Here is a 20,027-nt window from a genome sequence, read left to right as displayed (position 1 = left end):
TTTTTTTATCTACTTTTGAGTCTTATTTCATGCAAAGTGATAATATAATTGCACTTTCATTTTCTCTCTTTGAAAGTTTTTAATGCTGTTATTTGATGTTAAGTTTTTAAAATGTGATGTTAATAAAATACATTTTAACAGATAAACTTAAAGATTTTGTTAGTGGATGGTGAGTTTTGGTGATGCCCACCAATATGTGAAATCTGTTCAGAATAAAGGTGCAAGCTGCACTCCAGTGTGCCACCCTATATTGTAATATTGAGAGTTGAATTGTGCATAATACATTTGCTGCATGTAGGTGCCAATACAGTGATGCAATTGATTAATCTTTAAGTTTTTTTTTTTTTTTAGTTTTTTTTTATAAGATATTGAACACACAAAAAATCAATTAATTGGAAGCTGCCACTGCTGGCTAGTGCTTAAACACTGTGTCATTATGGCATAAATAGTCAAGTGAACAACTGCATTTACGTTAAGTAGCCTAAATCAGTAAAAGTATCACAATGTATTTCTAAAACAGGAACGGCAAATTACCTTTTACACAAGAAAATTATTCAATAAATAAATTAATAAATATGCAGCGAGTTTAACCCCCCCAATGGTAGACCCAAAGTTACGCCCTTGCCATCAAATAAAAAACATTTTAGCATAACATCAACAACCAAAGGTAAGCTGAAGAACTTTGTTGTTCTTTGCATCGAGAAGCTTTTTCACTGGAGCAAAACATTCAGTGGAATTCTCTTTAAATCTCAGTCACGTTGAGGCAGGAATCAGGCATGGTTTAAATCGCGAGCATAAATAACCCGCTGCAGGCTTACTTTACTCAGTGAAAGATATCAAGACTAGAGACTCTGGAATGCAAGGTGTAATCTAGCTAATAATAAAAAATAAAATAAAAAATAAAAAAACACAATCGGATACGAAAGGTTTGTGTGCTATGTAAAATCAGGAATCGTTGCCTCTGCACATTCAACCAGTAGAAAGTAACGGAAAAGCCAGTAAAGCGAAAGTAAAAGCAATAGGAGTGAGCCACACGCTTGTTGCCTTGATGCACAAATTTATCATTTTTTAAACTCTGTTATTATTGTTATTTTGGACGGTTCAGGTAGGCATATGTAGGCTACGTGTCTAACGCCAAGGATTGAATTGGTTTACGAAATATTCGACATTTTTCGCCAACATCTTGTCTGTGATAAGGTCGCACGAAAACAATGCTTTCCAATGCATAATTACTCCCATAATGAAGAAGAGCAGCTGTAGGTTTAACTGGTAAGTGTGCTTCACCTTGAAATGTTTTACTTGAGGCAAATGAATATCAGTTATGAGATAAATAATGTGATTATTGTTAGGCCTCAATTTATCTGTGTTACTGAGACGTTTGGTCATTAAACTACATTCTTTGGACGCGTTCTCCAGAGTTCATTCTTTTGGGAGTTTTCAGATGTTTTCAGAGAGCAATATCTGTGTAAATAGCTAAATACAATTTGATTTTTTAAATCTTTTTATTTTATTTTATTTTTTTACTGTGCCCATGCAGTCAAAGTGAAGTGTACTAGGCAGCTTAGGTCCTTCATTACTTGCGTGTTTCATGAAGACAGCATTTATATGCAGTTTTAAATGCATTTGAACGTCATGATTTAAACTTTTAAATGATGTAATGTAATTCACTTTGAGTTTTACATGTTTACATAAAACATATGTTTATTTACAGGACTTTTACTGGATTTTCAAAACCTGTGTTTATTATACAAATTGTCTCTTTTATTGATTCCATGTTTGTATTTCATATATGAAACTAATTCCTTATTACCAGAGTATGCTGTGTACAACAATCCATATTTACATAAGAATAATCTCACTATTTTCTCTGTATCAAAGGGTGAAACCAGATGAAGCTCCCCAGCGTTGTCAGACCTGACTCTAAACAGGCACCAGTCAATGGATCGATCTATTGTGTATGAGAATTTAGTCTTTTAGATGATTATGTAGTGTACTATTTTTATATGATAAACAATTATAATTTGTCAGTGACCTTCCATGCTCATCTTGCATAGTTTGCAGTCTTAAAGGGTTAGTTCACCCAAAAATGAAAATTCTGTCAGTAATTACTCACCCTCATGTTGTTCCAACCGCGTAAGACCTTCGTTCATCTTCGGAACACAAATTAATAATTTTTGATGAAATCTGAGCCATGTCTCACTCCTCCATAGGCTGCTAGGTGTCTGCGCGTCTGTGTTCCACGTCATCACGCATTACACACATGACGCGCGTCGGCCAATAGTGAGCCTACGTGGTGACGTGTAACACGGACGCACTGCGCAAAAACACTACGCGAACCAACTAGAGGTCCAGAGAGAAGGAAATGAATGGTGGAATAAAGTCGTTATTTTTGTTTGTTTTTGCGCACAAAAAGTATTCTCGTCGCTTGATATACATAAGATTGAGCCACTGGAGTCACTTGGACTATATTAACGATCTCTTTAATAACTTTTCTGGGCCAGCAAGTTTCGGACACCATAGCAGCCTATGGAGGATTCAGATATGGCTCAGATTTCATCAAAAATATCTTAATTTGTGTTCCGAAGATGAACGAAGGTCTTACGCGGTTGGAATAACATGAGGGTGAGTAATTACTGACAGAATTTTCATTTTTGGGTGAACTAACCCTTTAATATTATTTTATGTTAAAACTACTGTATGTAACAACATCTGCAGAATCTATATACCTTCAGACTTGGCTAATTATTATAAATAAGATACTGGGTAGAAACTTGACAAATGCTGTATGTAGCTTACGAATAGATTTTCTTTCCGAGTTTACTTCAAGGATTTTGTAGACCTTTCAATTCCTCACTATGCTAAGCTTTATGTTTAATGTTTAATGTTTGATGTTAATGTCATTTTTGATGTTTATCGAAGAGTGATACAAGAAGAGATGTCAACACCTGCACTCTCACACCTGTCTGTAAAAAGTGATCAGTCGATGGATTGGCCGATTGCATTAAGAGATGGAGCACAGAGTCTCGGGGTCAGAGGGTATGAGATATTATCAGATTATGCTTTGTTTGTGTAAAAACAAAAAGTATTAAGTAGTTTATTCTTTTTATCATTATGATTATATCTACAATTTTACGTGTAAATTTAATGCATGGTTTAGGGTTGTTCGAATGGATTACCTATTCAAATGGAAACAACAATCTCACTTTTTTTTTTTTTTTTTTAATCAAAGAGTGAGACCATATGAGGCGCCATCCCCAACACTCTCACACCTGTCTGTAAAAAGTGATCAGTCATTGGATCGACTGATTGCATTCAACAATGGAACCCCTAGTTACATTGGGTATGAAAAGTATTAGAATTTACTTTTGTTTAGTGTTTATAAATTGCATGCTTATTGCATAGTAAAGAAGAGAAAAACAATTCAGCTATGAAACTATTCTTGTCTTGCATAACGTTTTAAAGTCATGTTTTCTCTGTCCCATCCTGACAGTCTCAGACCAGATGAGGCACCATCTCCTGCAACTTCATACATATCTCTAAAAAGTGACAATTCAGTGTATCAACCAAAGGTGTTAAACGACAGAACTCATTTACACTATCACAGTCTGAGACCAGATGAAGCACCCTCTCCAGCACTCTCACTCCTGTCTGTAAAGAGTGAACAGTCAATGGATCAACCGATTGTGTTCAACAATGGAGCACAAAGTTACATGGGAGAGAAGTATGAGAATTTACTCTGTCAGGAGGTTGATGATATTGTGTTGTTTATTGTATAATAAAGAAAAGAAAAAAGTTTATTTGCTACAAAACTATATTTGTTTGCATAAAATATCTCTTGTACATTGTTTAACTCAAGCTGTCTCTCCTCCTGCAGTTTACATCCACATGAAGCAACATCTCCAGCGCCTTCATTATTTTCTCTGAAAAGTGAGCAGTCAATAGACAGACTGATTGCGTTTGGAAATGGAGCTCAGAGTTACAGGGTTAGAAGGTACGAGATAGTATCATATTTATTGTGTAGTGTACTTTCTTAAAAAAGTTTTTACACTGTGTAGTGTAAAAAAAAAAAAAAAAAAAAGTTTATTCTGGATGTTCTCATTCTGGCTATATCTGCATTTTATGTTAAATAAATGCTTGTTTTAAGGTTGTTCGAATGGATTATAAACCTAAAACAATCTCTTTTTTTTTTTTTCTTAATTTATCAAAGAGTGAGACCAGATGAGGCGCCATCCCCAGCACTCTCACACCTGTCTGTAAAAAGTAATCAGTCATTGGATCGACTGATTGCATTCAACAAGGCAACTCCTAGTTACAATGGGTATGAAAATATGATCATTTACTCTGTTAGGTGTTTATAATGGGGTGCTAATTGTGTCAGTGCAAGGATAAATGACAGGAGACATTAGGAATTTCAGAGGGTCATAACAAGCACACAGAGACGTCTATTTGATGTCTGCATTTTCATCTGCAAGATGTATTTTTTAGAGTGTTTGCTCATCTGCAATATGTCTCTTAGATGTTTCCTGTCAGATGTTAAATGGATATTTAGAAAATGTCTTTAAGATGTTTATGATTTAGAGTGTATGTAAAACTGCTTTTTCTAAAATGTTTATCAGATGTTTGTACACAACAGATGTGTTTTAGATTAAGCGTTATTTGGAAGCGACTTATATTGACAGAGTTTAGCGATTTGGAGAACTAGAGAAAACTTCAGAATAATGTCAAAGAGCTCATTCATGAAGTTCTGTGAAAAACACACGGTATCCTTATAGAACTGAGCACATGCCCACCTTGGTCAGAGTGGTAATAATGCGATTAAAGTTTACATGCCTGTTTATTGTGATTAAAATTGGCGTACGTAGTTTAACCCTTTGGTCCTCTTCGATCAAAAATGACCGAAAACGTAACCCTTTCGCACGTACGATCACACCGGTGTGATCAGTCTTGGCTGGTCCCTGGAGCATACAATCACACCGGTGTGGCTAGGGATGGGTATCGTTAAGGTTTTAACGGTATTACTACTCTTACCGATACTCCTTATCGATCCGGTACTTTAACGGTATTCTTATCGGTTCTTTTTGTTATATTTAAAAAAAAAAGGGAAAAAAATTATTTAGAACATAATTAATATTGCTTTATATTCTGAAATGTTAAATATATTTAAAAGCAATGCTTTAACAAAACAAATAAAACATGTATGTTATGCAGAAGGGTGCAGGCTTTTGTGTTTCATAAGACATAGGACACCAAAAACAAAGTACAAACACATGGTCAAACAAAAAAGAAAAGTCAAGTCATGACACTGCATAGTTTATCATAGATAGATTAAAGCTTATAAAAGCCAAAATTATTCATTCAAGAGCTGCGACTGATTTTCTCTTTGCCTTTTGTTGTTTGATTCACATTAAATGGAGCAATCGTCAGCAGGCTTATTAGACTGCTGCCTCTTTAAGACCAAATGCAGATCTAATCATTATTACGCATCATATTTTCTTAAAACTATTTACGCCCATTTAAGACATAAACTGTATTTAAGTGAATAAACGGTTTACGTGAATCTGCAAGACGGCCATTTTGACATATTTGTGTGTACAGTGCTATGCATAAGTTTAGACACCCATGCTAAAGTTGACTAAAAAGAGGAATAAAAAATCATCTTTTGGAAATTGAACTTAATGCCTTAATTTAAAAAATTAGGAAAAATACAACCTTTAAGGACACCAATTTTCTTTGTGAATGAATAATGTATCGTAAATAAATAAATGTTCTTCCTTAAAATACAGGGTGCATAAGTTTGGACACCCCTATGTTAAATTCCCATAGAGGCAGGCAGATTTTTATTTTTAAAGGCCAGTTACTTCATGGATCCAGGATACTATGAATCCTGATAAAGTTCCCTTGGCCTTTGGGATTAAAATAGCCCCACATCATCACATAGCCTTCACCATACCTAGAGATTGGCATGGGGTACTTTCCATAAGATCATCTCTCAATGCAAATCAAACTAGAGGCTAACTGAAATAAAACCATGCCAATCTCTAGGTATGGTGAAGGCTATGTGATGATGTGGGGCTATTTTAATTCCAAAGGCCAAGGGAACTTTATCAGGATGCATAGTATCCTAAAAAAAAAAAAAAAAAAAAAAATCTGCCTGCCTCTATGGGAATTTAACATAGGGGTGTCCAAACTTATGCACCCTGTATTTTAAGGAAGAACATTTATTTATTTACGATACATTATTCATTCACAAAGAAAATTGGTGTCCTAAAAGGTTGGATTTTTCCTAATTTTTTAAATTAAGGCATTAAGTTCAGTTTCCAAAAGATGATTTTTTATTCCTCTTTTTAGTCAACTTTAGTATGGGTGTCTAAACTTATGCATAGCACTGTATATTTGATCGTTTAGATGCGCACACGAAGCCCAAAATATACGTTGCTTGTCTCGTTGCCAGGGCCGGATTAACAATTTCCTGTGCCCTGGGCAACAAGACTCAAGGCCCCCTGTAGTTAGGGGGGTTTGGGGGCATGCTCCCCCGAGAAAATTTGGATTTCTCTGACCTACATATGTGCAATTTAGGACTTTTGAAGGCCAAAAAATTATAAGAAATAGGCTAGCTTTAAAACCTTGTCATTAGATTATTTGTCTGCTCTCTCCTCATCTTCATATTTCTTATTCTCTCAGTATTCTTATACTGGCCTATTTCTACCTCTCCTAAAGCTGAACTTTGACTGATAGTCTTTTCATTTTCGTCTGTGTCAATGACGAAAATAAACATAGGCTCAACTGATATTTATACGTTTTATGAATCATTTTCTTAGACATGTTAATTTACTCAAGGCTACCAGGAAAGCTGTATAGCTGTAAGTCAGTATTGACATTAGGAACCTTCTGCAAGCTTTGGAATTTGAAAACGTCTGTTTTTAAATGTTAAAAGTAATTTTACAAATTATAGACTACGTTTAACGCAGTTGGTGGAATTGGCAGACGTTCCCTTAAGCATCGTGCGCTGTGGAAACGCGTCAAAGCATTCTCAGGTATTATGCAGCATTAATGAACGAATGATTTTGAACGAATATTTCATCATGTCGATATACAATGGTCATATAATGTTAAAACTAATCTTGCTATTGATATCTTTGTTAAACTACCGACCCTATAGAACAAATGTCCGGCTAATATCGAAACTGAAACGAACTTTACCGCGCTCAACCAGCGGGAGTGCATTTCACGAATTAGTAATCGCTGGCGTTCAGCGGGGAGGGAGGAAAGTCGCGTGAACCCGCGTAGATGCACTTTATGCAGTGAAGAAGATCGTAAAGAGTTTGATAACTTTATTAAATTTCTGTGTATTTCCTACCTGTCAGGGCCCCCTAGATGTCATGGGCCCCTGGGCAAGTGCCCAGTTGCCCTAATGGTTAATCCGGCCCTGCTCGTTGCGGTGTGTTTCGGAGCGCGCGCCGCATTTGGAACAGCGTCTATTTCGTCAATTTTGGTAGGCCTTCTTTTAATAGCCTTTTATTATCAAACGCGTCCCGCAGTTTAGCAACAGTATAGACTACATTTTACAACAATCACCGATCGTGCAGATTCTGCCGTTACGTTTGAGTTTTAGGGAGAAATGACAGCGCACCGCTGTGAAGGGAAGGAAGTTGCGCTGGAGAGAATGTGGCTTTAGTTTTTAATGGTTATACCTCAAATATCATCTTTTTTATAATCATTGGAAGCCAAAATCTAAATCTAAAATAAAATTAGTTTAATATCAAATATCTAAAGTGTAACCGTTTGAATGTTTAGTTCTGTCCTCATCGTCACTCATTAAGCAGGGCTGTTGTGTTGTGCGCGCCGTGGCTCCGCGTGAAAGATCGCTTTCTCTCTCACACTCTCTCTCTTTAGCAAAAATGCATCACAGACAAATGGTTCAATATTATTATATATAGAAGTGGCTGGCGAGATTAAATTTGCAAGATAATAATTTCTTAATAGCAATAATAAATGGCACGTGTACTTTCTTAATTTCTCCAGTACCGACAGCAGAACCGATAACGTCCGAGCTTATCGATCCAGCGGTCTTTCATAATTCAGCACCGGGGCCCGTTTAATACCAGGTTTCGGTACCCATCCCTAGGTGTGGCCTTTATCTCATTTCCTGGTTTCGGAACGTTCGAAATCGCCAAGCAGTGTACTCGCACTTCCGGTGGTTACTTAGTTACCTTTAGATGAAAAGTAGGTCAGTAAACTTAAATAAAATCGTGATATAGACCAGTGTCTGTCAATATTAAACCACATAAAGACTATTTAAATAGGAATTGTGCATGTTCTGCGTGTCTCTGTGAATGAATGGCACAGACGCGCTGTTTCATTTACCACACACACACACTGAGGCAGGCATGACACTCGCGATGTTTTCAGCCTATATGAGGACATTAATGCACTTCATCAACACACCCGCTCCAAGAGTCACTTCAGCAGCATTTTAGCTTAATTTAAGAAAAACTATCGTCATATCATAAAACACCATAGACAGTAAAAGAAATGGACACAACGACCCCATTGGATTCAACGGAGAAAAGTGAAGTTAATTAGAAACACTCACTTCCTGATGGCTGAGCGTACTGCGCAGACTCAAACTGAGCTTGACGACGTAGATGTGACGTGAGCAACCCGTCTGTCTTCTAGTAGCTGTGCCGAGAGAAATCTGAATCATTCCCTTCCGAAACTTGCAGAGACGGAGAGTGTGAGTAGGAGCTGTCCATGAGCTAGGAGCAGGAGCAACTTTTGCTAAGTATTCTGATTAATTATTTTGTCATTTTGCCTCCACGTCTCCCGATTGCCCGCGAGCTTCTCCTCCTGTCCATACGGTAATTTCTCTACTGTGCGACAGAGAGTCGCGTGGTTATGACGCAATCGTTAGCCTATTTTTACAAAAACTGCTTCTACGGGGCCATAACGTAAGATACAAGGTAATGGAGCATTTTATACATTTTCATGTTTCTTTAGAAATAAATAATGGACAAATGGAGACTTTAAACGCCTCAGATGTAAAGTTATTCACTGTCAAAGTGACGCCAAAATGAATGGGAGTCAATGGATTGCTAACAGCAGGTGATGGTCCGCTAATCAATGGCGCGCTCGGGGAAGCTTCAGTTTTTTCTGAAACATTGCCCCCTTGTAAAACACAGAGAGACGGCATGGCAACCCGTCAAAGGTCTACACGGCAACCCGTCAAAATAAAAGTTTGGTTTAACCTTTGAAGAAAGTTTATCTTAAATTATTACATTTTAAATGATTGGTTATAACAATTGTTGGGAGATGCGTGAGCGAAGTAGTCCAGTAATAATTAACAGGCAGCCATGGTGAACGCAATAACCGGAAGACGCAGTACACTGCTTCAGCAATTTTTTGCGGCTACTTCCGGCGTTCTATTGTGATGCGATAAAGGCCTATTAGAACGGTCAGTGCATCACGTGATCAACTACTAAATTCAAATGTGCTTTCACTCGTTTGCTGGCGCTGAGCCACAGATGGACGTTCTCAGCGCTGTCGTATATCACAACTTTTCAGTGTTTTCAACCACATAATGTTTATTTTAGGTTTCAGTTCACCGGCCACTTACTTTCATGTATTTCGGGAGAGAAGTGGATGAAGTGGTGTTGTAAATCCAACAGATCCGATTCTCTGAACTGTGGCACAAACTAACATGGTGCCGCCCATTGCGCATATAGCTCAACTAACGCGATTGTTATAAAGGTGTTTAAACAACAAAACACATCCACTTACATATATTTGACAATCGGAATATCAGATATTTCATGCTATAGCTAACAAATTTGTGGATATTTTGAATAAAAAAGGAAAAATGCCATAAAAGAAGATCATTCATTCAGCGCTGTTGTGGCTGCGGTGTGTCACGTGACAAGCAATGACGTGTCACTGTGGAAACCATAAAGTGACACGTTCTAAATGACGGTCGCCTTGAAAAACTCACGCTGGGGGGTCAGCCAGAATATTTTAAACTTACATGTGAAAGGGTTAAGTTTTGAATTTATTTATTATTATTATTTTTTGCTTCATCAGAATGGGGTGACACCTGGTGACTTTTGTCGCATTAGCTATGTGAATCATAAATGATTTGGATATGTTAAAGGATCGTAAAAAAATGGTCACACTTGGCTCCTTTGCGGTCAAAAACGACAGTATTGGAAATGAATGGGAGACAAATTTCATCAAGTGTAAGCATTTGGTACTGCAGCCAAACAAAATCTGATGGAAAGCGTTTTTTTTATATATATCAAGCTCAAATTTGGAACACAGCTTGTTCTGATGTATGGCTTTGATTTCCTTGTCGTTTTAGAGTAAAACGTGCTTTTAAAAATAAATATTTCATATAAAATTGAAAATAGTATTTTTGTGCATTTTTCATAACAATAAACGTAAATTTCTGTAACTTTTCACTGTTCAATTTTTTTAAACTTCTTTCACAGCAATAATCTGCCAAGTTTCGTCTTTAAAAAGAGACCAAACTTAAGTCTGCGCTCTAAAGCATTAAATATTTACGACCGTTTAAGTTGGAAATTAAATTTTCAGGTCTATGCTCAAAAAGTGAATAAATGGATTATAAATACAGCGTAAAATTAATTTTGTATAATAAAATCCCCTAAAAAAAGTAAATATAAAACATTATCAAACTAAAATATAGTAAATTAATTTCATTGAAATAAAAAATAAAACATTCGACATGCGAAGAGGACCAAAGTATTAATAGGAATATGGTTACCATGATTATGAGATTAAGCACATTATTGCGTTTGCATGAGGTAAAGTTTAATCGCAAAATTGCCCAAATCCCCTTATATCTCCCTTACATTATGAGGTTGCATTTAAATTCACAGATTGTTCAACTTCAAAAATGAGGAACAAACTAACAGAGAATGAAACGATAATGTTCATTGGCTACCAGCTGCAGTCATGCTAACGTATGTAGCTACTTAGAAAGAAAGCTACTTAGCTTGCATTGATGATATTGGGCATGGGAACAGGGTTTTTTTTTATCTGATTAACTTGTTCTGTATGGTGCTATTATCATCCATCCCATATATTTGGTTTCTAGCAGGTAAAGAGATGTTTTCCCTAGACAGACTGCTATAATATTTATACACTGCAGACAGACAGATAGCAGCCGTGTAGAGAGGCAGGTGGTGAAGAAAAGCACAAACTTATTTTCAATCAGAGGGATAAGTGGATCCAGTGAATAAAAAGCACGCTTCTGAGAGTTCATGTGCAACAGAGAATGTTGAAAATTTGAAAATGAAAATTTTTAAACTCATGTTTGTGACAGGATCATGTTTTCATATTTTCAAGTCTCAGGCTAGATGAGGCACCATCTCCCGCAACTTCGTACTTCTCTTTGCAAAGCGACTATTCAATGTATCGACCAACTGTGTTAAATGACAGAAGTCAGCTTTACAGTGTTAAAAGGTATGAGAATTTGCTACTGTATCTTTGGTATGCATTAGTGATCCTGTTATTACCAACAATTTTTGTATGGTTCATTTGTCTCATTTAGGTATATTGTCATGTTGTTTATATCATTCTGAAAAAAAAGAGAAAGGAAAGGATGACATTTCTCTCTGAGATCCTAGGAAGGCTGTGCCCATCATCCGTTTTTTTTTTTTTTTTTTTATGTCTTTGTGCTGTTTGTTTATAACCTCATTTACACTATCACAGCCTGAGACCAGATGAAGCACCATCTCCAGCACTCTCACTCCTGTCTGTAAAGAGTGAACAGTCAATGGATCAACCGATTGTGTTCAACAATGGAGCACAAAGTTACATGGGAGAGAAGTATGAGAATTTACATTGTCAGGGGTGTAAAAACAGTTAGCTTATTGTAGAATAAATAAAAACAGTTTGTTAGGTACAAAACGGCACTTGTTTAACTCAAGCTGTCTCTCCTCCTGCAGTTTAAATCCACATGAAGCAACATCTCCAGCACTTTCATTATTTTCTCTGAAAAGTGAGCAGTCAATAGACAGACTGATTGCGTTCGGAAATGGAGCTCAGAGTTACAGGGTTAGAAGGTATGAAATTATATTCAAGGGTTAGTTCACCCAAATATGAAAATTCTGTCAGTAATCACTCACCCTCATGTTGTTCCAACCCCGTAAGACTTTCGTTCATCTTCGGAACACAAATAAAGATATTTTTGATGAAATCTGAGAGCTGGATCACACCTTCATAGGCTTCTATGCGATCGAAACTTGCCGGCCCGGAAAGTTAAAAAAGACATTGTTTAAAATAGTCCAAGTGACTACAGTGGCTCAACCTTAAGTTTATCAAGCGACGAGAATACTTTTTGTGCGCAAATCCCCCCTAGACTTTATTCAACTATTCATTTTCCACTGTGTGTGCCTCTGAGTGAGTTCACGTAGTGTAACAGCGCAGTGCTTCTGGGCCAGCATCACACGTATCACACACATGACCAGCGTCGGCCAATAGTGAGCCTATGTTCTGATGCACAACCCAGAAGCGCTGCACTGTTACACTACGTGAACTCACTCAGAGACCCACACAGAAGAAAATTAATAATGAATAAAGTCGTTATTTTAGTTTCTTTTTGCGCACAAAATGTATTCTCGTCGCTTGATAAACTTATGGTTGAGCTTAGGGCTGCACGATATTGGAAAAAAAATTACATTGCGATATTTTTTTCCCAACGATATATATCGCGATATTGCGAGCCATCAATCCAGGCTAAAGTCAATAATTACCATTCCATGTTATTAATAATTTCACTAATAAGCAAGCTTCATTACAAGTAACAAAAAGGCCACTTAATATTTTATTCCAGAAACATATTTCTCTCAGAATTCGGTGAACGTTCTACGCAGGACCTCACGTTCTTCGGGTTCTAGGACCTGAAAAATTATGTTTTCTGTGCTGATTCAGTGACGCGTTCATGTAAACGGCACCTAGACCCAGCAAAAGTAATGATTAATAATATGTAAAATATTACAATGAGACATTTTAATTGTTTATTAATAAACAAGTGTTTTCTGTAAAGATGAAGTTGACAATATACTGACTCGCGATCTTCGCAGCAGTGATCGGGAGAAATGCACTTTTCATACAGATTAAATATAGCTATATTTTTTTTAATGGTTCTGTTTAAAAGTAGAGATTTCTGTAGATAATAGATATATTTCTTTCTTTTTTTTTTCTTTTTTTTTTAGGTGTGTGAGGCGAGTAGGCTACCTTTTACGCTGAGTTTCGGTTCATGGATCATAGCTTAATCTCGGGTTCAGGCGCTGGCTGTTATATTTAATTATTATTAATCATTATTAAATCCAGGAAATTGGATAATGAAATACTGATTAAAATTAAGATACAATTAATACAAAACGAAATTCGTTTTAAAGAAAGGCTTTGTGCTTTCTGTTTGAGGTCTCTGTGAAAGTTTTAAAGCAGTCTTTTAGTGCCGCTTTCATAGCGGTCGCGTCCGTAATATCACGTAACATTGTTTTTTCCTCATAAATGCGAACACGAAAAATAAACGAATGTTTAAAAAAGACAACCATCCACAACTTTATAACACTCCAGCAAAGTAGCCTACCTCTTTTTGGTCAACATCCTCCTTTTTGTAGACGAAATAGGCTAGTCCCAAATAGCTGATTTTTACTTTTTTTGCGGCGGATCCTCTTCGTCGCGCATTTGTGAATGTTGGCTGTGAGCACGGTGAGCTGCGGCACAGCGAACCAATCACTGTGCAGGCACGCAGAACGCGTATGTCACCCCAGCAAAAAGCCATACAACAAACTCGTGTTTACTGTGTGCTACCGTTCTCTTATGGGTACTACCAGTACTACTAACGTTACCCTTCACATCGCATGTTCCGGCGATGTGACTATCGCTCATTCGCACATCGCGATGTCGATGTTAAAACAGAATATCGGTCAGCCCTAGTTGAGCTACTGTAGTCACTTGGACTATATTAACGATGTCTTTACTAACTTTCTGGGCCGGCAAGTTTCAATTACATAGAAGCCAATGGAGGAGTGAGCCAGCTCTCAGATTTAATCAAAAATATCTTAATTAAAAACTAACCCTTTAAATGGTATTGTATGCATTTGTGGAAGATAAACTGACAGTGTGAAGTGATTTTCCCATAATTAAAATTTTAATTGCATGTTTAAACTTGCATGTTTCATTGAATTCATATGAACATGTTGGGCATTATTTTTAACTATTATGTTAATTTACACGCACTATATACATCAATCTATTGTTGTTTTTATATTGTTCTCACTGGGTTCATAATAATTAAGTGATAAAATGTAGTAACCACAGATGTTTCCACAGCACAGAGGATCACTACAAGTGCTCAGTGTGCACAGAGGTCTTTAAGGATCCAGTTTCCATCCCCTGTGGACACAGTTACTGCAAACACTGCATTGAGATCTACTGGAGCAAACCAACTCAAGCTGGAGGTTACACTTGTCCTCAGTGCAGAAAGAGGTTCAGAGATCGTCCAGTGTTGAGTGTAAATGTTGCTTTGTCTAAACTGATTGAGGAACTCCAGAAGGCAGGATTTAGTCCTGCTCTTCATGCTCACTGTTACGCTGGACCTGAAGATGTGCCCTGTGATATCTGCACTGAGAAGAAGCTCAAAGCTGTTAAATCCTGTTTGACCTGCACTGTGTCTTACTGTGAGACGCACATCAGACAACACTACACAGTACCAGCACTGCAGAGGCACAGCCTGGTGGAGGTGATTAGAAACCCTATTTATCTGTCACTAGAAGATATTGTACTACTGTTCAGGGCTCCAAACTGCGACTAAAATGGTCGCATTTGCGACCAAAAATATTTATTTGCGAGTGAAATTTCTGCCAAGGTCGCCATTGGCGACAATACAAATTTACTCCCTTTGATTGTAAAATTTGCATCCTACGTGCATGTTTTATAACCAGTAGCCTATCGTAGGGGTGTGCGATATGACGATTTTTGATCATGGACGATTAAAATGTCTCCACGATCTGCTTTTGAAGAAATATCGTAGAATCGTGCATTCTAGTTGCTGTTCTGGCGCCTCTGTCCCAACATACTGAACAACGCGACGTATATTCACATGAAATGTTAACGCAGCGGAACGGGACACTGCAGTTCACAAAAGTTATTAATTTGCATGTGCTTTAATGCCTTGTCGGTTAAACATTTAATTCGCGTGCTGATGCGCTGTTCTAACGTGTGCGTTTCTCAGCGCGTACATGTGAAGCTCACATGCACTAAAAGCCTGTCTACCAGCGCCTGGATACTGGACTAAGTTATCTTTCGAGTCTTATTGTGCTAATACTGTTAAATACACACAAGGTTTGCATAAACAAAGTCGGTTATGTCTAAAGTGAAAGCAAACTTGAGAAAATTGAGAGAAAATCTGCTTGTCAAAATGCGTGTACATTAGACGTGTCGCGCTCAGCTCTTAAAGAGACAGTAGCAATAGTAAACACGCTGCCGCTTGTCCTTAAAGGGATAGTTCACCCAAAAATAAAAATTATCTCATTATTTACGCACTCTAATGTTGTTCCAAAACTGTATTAATTTCCTTCTAATATTTTCTAATATTAATAATTTGAAGAATGTGGGTAACCAAACAGTAGCTGGTCCCCATTGACTTCCAAAGGAGAAAAATATACTATGGAAGTCACTGGGGACATCAACTGTTTGGTTACCCACATTCGTCCAAATAACTTTTATTTTCAACAGAAGAAAAAAAAAAATATTCAAGTTTAAAACAACTTGAGAGAGTAAATTATGACAATTTGAATTTTTAGAACTATCCCTTTAATGTTAATGAAACAACAAAATGCAAAGAGAAAATTACTCACTGCTCTTGACTGATAACTTTAATAGTAGCTTTGATAAGTATCAATTTATAATTTATACAGTGAAGTCTATGTTTTGTTTTATTTTCATATTTGTTAATTTAATTACTTTCTTCAATGCTACTGTTAAATACACCTACTGTAGCTGAAAACAAAACACTCTTTATTTCATTTGTATATTAAGTTGTGTATGTGTAATGTTTATCTTTGATCTGAATATTTAATAACAAAGAAAATAATGACTACATTTTTTATCTTCGCCCCTTTCTGCCATTCTTTTTTATTTTATATTTTGTTACCTAAGGCTTTGTGTTTAAAATATGGACATTAGTTTGGCTGTAATGCTCAGTCACAAAATAGTAAAACCAACATAAAAAAGAATCGTGATAAAATCGTGAATTGTGATTTTCCTGAAAAAAATCGTGATATGATATTTTTGCCATATCGCCCACCCCTAGCCTATCGCTTCATTTGTTTTGTTAACGTCATGAAATGAGATGCTTTGCGTGAACGTTTCACTGAGTGAAAGCGCCAAAATATGAACTTATGAAATAGTTCATAAGTCGGAAGTGACATTCAGTTACCAAATAAGCTCCAGTTCCCAGAACATTCACAAGATGAAAATGCTGAAACTGTAAGAAGAGGAGAGACATGCACACAACAGGGTGACTAAAAGTAAGTGCATTGTTATGTGGCTCTTAAAAAAAATATTTGGCGCCTGTTTTTTTCCCCTATAGGAGCCATTGGCTCCTTAATTGATTTTTTTGTTTGGAGCCCTGCTGTTAATTGTTTACTAATTTGTCTCATTTAATGAACTTGTGCATCTACTACGTACTGTATGCCCCTGAACTGGCACTGCTGAATTACTGTTTGTAAATATGGTTTTTGCTCATCTAGGTTTCAAGTTCACTAATCAAATATAGTGTCGTTGACTTAGGCTATATCAATGTGGGTTTTTGTTGTTGTTGTGTGTGTGTGTGTGTGTGTGTGTGTGTGTGTGTGTGTGTGTGTGTGTTTAGGCTATTAATTTACCACTTAAAGTAGAGGGAAAATCACAAGATGAAATCAGAGAATTGACTTCAAGAGTGACTGAACTGGATGCGGTAACATCAGATGCTTTTTAGAAAACTCACCTGTTGGAGCAAATATTTTGATATTCTCTTAAATTATGTTTTTTAAATTTTTAAGATTTTAATTTGATGTTTTTTTTTCAGACCTTGAAAGACAGAGATGCACAGATAAAACGTTTGTGTAAAACATTTGAAGTTCACTGTAATGGTGGGTGAATACAGTGTCTTGATTTATTTAAATGAACTATTTCTGTCAAAGAATCACTTTAGTTTTTGGGGTCATTTGTTTATTACAGATCAGAATATCATGTAATGATTCCATTTTATTATTTGACAACCTGAGATTTAATGTTTTGAGCATTATTCCCCAATACATTTCTTTTTGTGACAGGATCAAAAATAAAAGTGTTTAAAAAAAAAAAAGCAAATAATTGTTTAATGAAATCATACATTATTTTTTTTTTTTAAATATCATTCTGTTGAATGAAGATGCATCAGCGTAGAAAAGTATCACTGCCTCAGCTGTTTAAACGCGTTTATTACACGTTTTTCTGTTTGTATGATTTTCAGATTTTCCCTCAGATGTGATTGAGATGGCTGCTCTAGGTCGTCCTTTAAGCCTTGGAATGTTGTACGACAGTCACAGCAATTCTTTCTGCCAAGGTGAGGTTTTTGTAGAGGAAATATTATAAATAAACAACCTTAAAACTTCAATAACAACAGAAGAAAATGGCAGAAAACAAGATGTGATTTTTTGTTAATTTTTTGGGCATTTTAAGAGCTTACACAATTGTTTCTTAAAGGGCAGTCAGTTTAACAATTATTGCAATTAACAACATTTAAATTCTATAAAAACTGTAACAGTCTTGAAAAATTAAGCAAATACTTGTTCAGTGAAATCATATATTGTATGTGTTTGCAGATATATTTATGTGGGATGAAGATACTTTAGCTCGTATGAAAGTATCTTTGCCTTGGCCACAAACATATGTGAAGGTATTGGAAAATGACTCCCTTCAGGAAAGATTCAGAGTCCTTGAAATGTCCCCAGTTTTACAAGTTGGCACCCAGACTGGACAAATAAAAATGAATGGGGCTGCAGCGTTTCTAAACCACCCCGAACAATCTCATTATCAGGAAAGAGCGACACTACACTACAGAACCACCACCAGACTGGACATGATCAGCCCAAAACTGTTACAGGAAGCAGCGCCCTCTGCATTGGTTGGTCAAACCCAACAACACACGTGGTCACCGCTGTGTACTTTGGATGTCAAACTTTTTTGGTTTTTGATAGTGAGAGCTCAGATTGTGAGAAAAATGCAGAAATTGTTGATGTTTTAAAAAAGATGACCTCTACCTTTTGTTCAAACGATGTAACTTCAAGCTTGAATGCCGGTGAAAAAGCTAAAAGCTCATTACTTGCTTGTAGTCTCTACATTGATGTGGGCGATTGGAAGAGTCCAGTGTCTTTTGATAAGGCTGTTGAGATCTACGGTTCTCTGCCGACACTGCTTGGATCTAACGGTGAGAGAGCAGTTCCTCTGAAGGTCTGGCTGTATCCTCTGAAGAAACTGGACAAGAGCTCAGTGTGTGCTGCTCTGAGTGGAGTCAGTGAAAACTTGATGCAACAAGCTGAGAATATTCTGGAACATCTGAGAAAACAGATCAGGGTGTGTCAGGACATGATAACAGACTGCATGAATGTAAAGGTGATTGTGGGGTTTCCAGCTCTAAAGGATAAACTTGTACAGTTTTCAGATCTTTTGCATGAATACATGACTGATTTGCACAGAAGAATTGCAGAAATTGCTAAAGAAGAGGAGAAGAGACTGCAAAATCTCTTTGAAAGCCATAACAAATCACCATTCAGTGCAGAGAAAACAAACCAGTGGTTGGAGAATAAAGAAACTGAGCTGAAGATTCTGAGTGACTGCAAAGCTGCAGACATCACTGTTGTGAAATCACAGGCAGAGTTACAGCAGGTCATCAGTCACTCTCAGATAACCAGAGTGATGTGTTTTAGTCTTACATCTCAAGATGTTGAAGATTCATTCCTAACTGCTCTGAGGCACCACAATAAATCTGATCACATAATGCCAAGTGATTTACTGCTGTTAAAGCCTGTTAGCATCAACCAGAAAGTGCTCATTGATGTACAGCTGTTTATTGCTGCCAAAGAGGAGAATGAAGATGCAGAACAAACCAAGTTCATTGCTGCGTCGATACCTAATGATGATTTTCCAGAATACTCTGTGCAGTTTTATCATGATGGGAGGATTGTGAGTAATAATGTAAAGCTAGGAACAAAACCAAATCTTGACCAAATGGTTCAGATAAAACACACCAGTGTGTCCTTGAAACTGAATCAACCACACACCAAAAACAAGAGATATGTGGTAGAGATCAGGGCTTTATTTGATGGTGGAATGAACAACAACACATGGAAACAGATCATTTTTGATGCCAAACCTTTCAAGGAAACCTGTATGATATCAAATCTAAAATCCGGCCATCAATATCAGCTGAGGTATTCAGTTATTGAGAAGGACTGGATGAGCAACTTCAGCAAGATTATGAACTTTCATACAGTGTTTGCAGCAACACCTGGGCAACCCTTAGTGAATAAGCTGGACAGAGACACTCTCAGAGTCACCTGGTTGAAAGCTGAAGCTGATGAAGATTGTCCAGTGCTGCGGTATATGGTTGAGTATAAAGAAGCAGGACTAGAGGGCTGGTCATCAGTACTAACACAAGGACCTCAGTGTGAATGTACATTAACTGTTCCTCACAGCACCTGCTATAGAGTCAGAGTCTCTGCTGTCTATGAGGACGTCACCAGCAAACCTAGTGAGGAAACACCAATACCAGTAGATGGTGAGATACATGTGAAACATTTTAAATGAAAACACATTATGTTTTATTAACAACGTTTGGGAGGAGCAAGTTCAGATAATTAAACCTAATCAAACACATGTGGAGCACATTCAGATAATCAAACCTAATTAAACACGAGTGGAGCACACTCTGTTAATCAACCCAATCAACGAGTTAAGAGGTGTATATATATACAGCCAAC

General features: G+C 36.9%; 2 protein-coding genes across 2 annotated transcripts in view; both read left to right on the top strand.

The window, feature by feature from the left end:
- Nucleotides 1–906: 906 nt before the first annotated feature.
- Nucleotides 907–18,292, top strand: LOC308693792 (uncharacterized protein; the record flags this gene model as incomplete). Its single annotated transcript, XM_081370890.1, has 14 exons — nucleotides 907–1,269; nucleotides 1,879–1,955; nucleotides 2,920–3,036; nucleotides 3,230–3,340; nucleotides 3,491–3,721; nucleotides 3,875–3,991; nucleotides 4,208–4,318; nucleotides 11,359–11,475; nucleotides 11,725–11,841; nucleotides 11,961–12,077; nucleotides 14,356–14,764; nucleotides 17,093–17,156; nucleotides 17,519–17,611; nucleotides 17,871–18,292. The coding sequence occupies exons 2-14, from the start codon at nucleotides 1,939–1,941 to the stop codon at nucleotides 18,290–18,292; spliced, it is 2,043 nt and encodes a 680-aa protein (XP_081227016.1). The 5' UTR covers nucleotides 907–1,269; nucleotides 1,879–1,938.
- Nucleotides 18,204–20,027, top strand: part of LOC308693453 (uncharacterized protein) — a 43,853-nt gene continuing 42,029 nt past the window's right edge. Inside the window, exon 1 of the mRNA XM_081370351.1 lies at nucleotides 18,204–19,825. Coding sequence (XP_081226477.1) covers nucleotides 18,298–19,825 — 1,528 coding nt within the window. The 5' untranslated portion in view covers nucleotides 18,204–18,297. The remainder of the gene's footprint in view (nucleotides 19,826–20,027) is intronic.

Source organism: Scardinius erythrophthalmus (genome assembly GCF_964197995.2).
Source record: "Scardinius erythrophthalmus genome assembly, chromosome: 7".
Taxonomy (NCBI): Eukaryota; Metazoa; Chordata; class Actinopteri; order Cypriniformes; family Leuciscidae; genus Scardinius; species Scardinius erythrophthalmus.
This window is presented reverse-complemented; position numbering and strand designations above follow the sequence as displayed.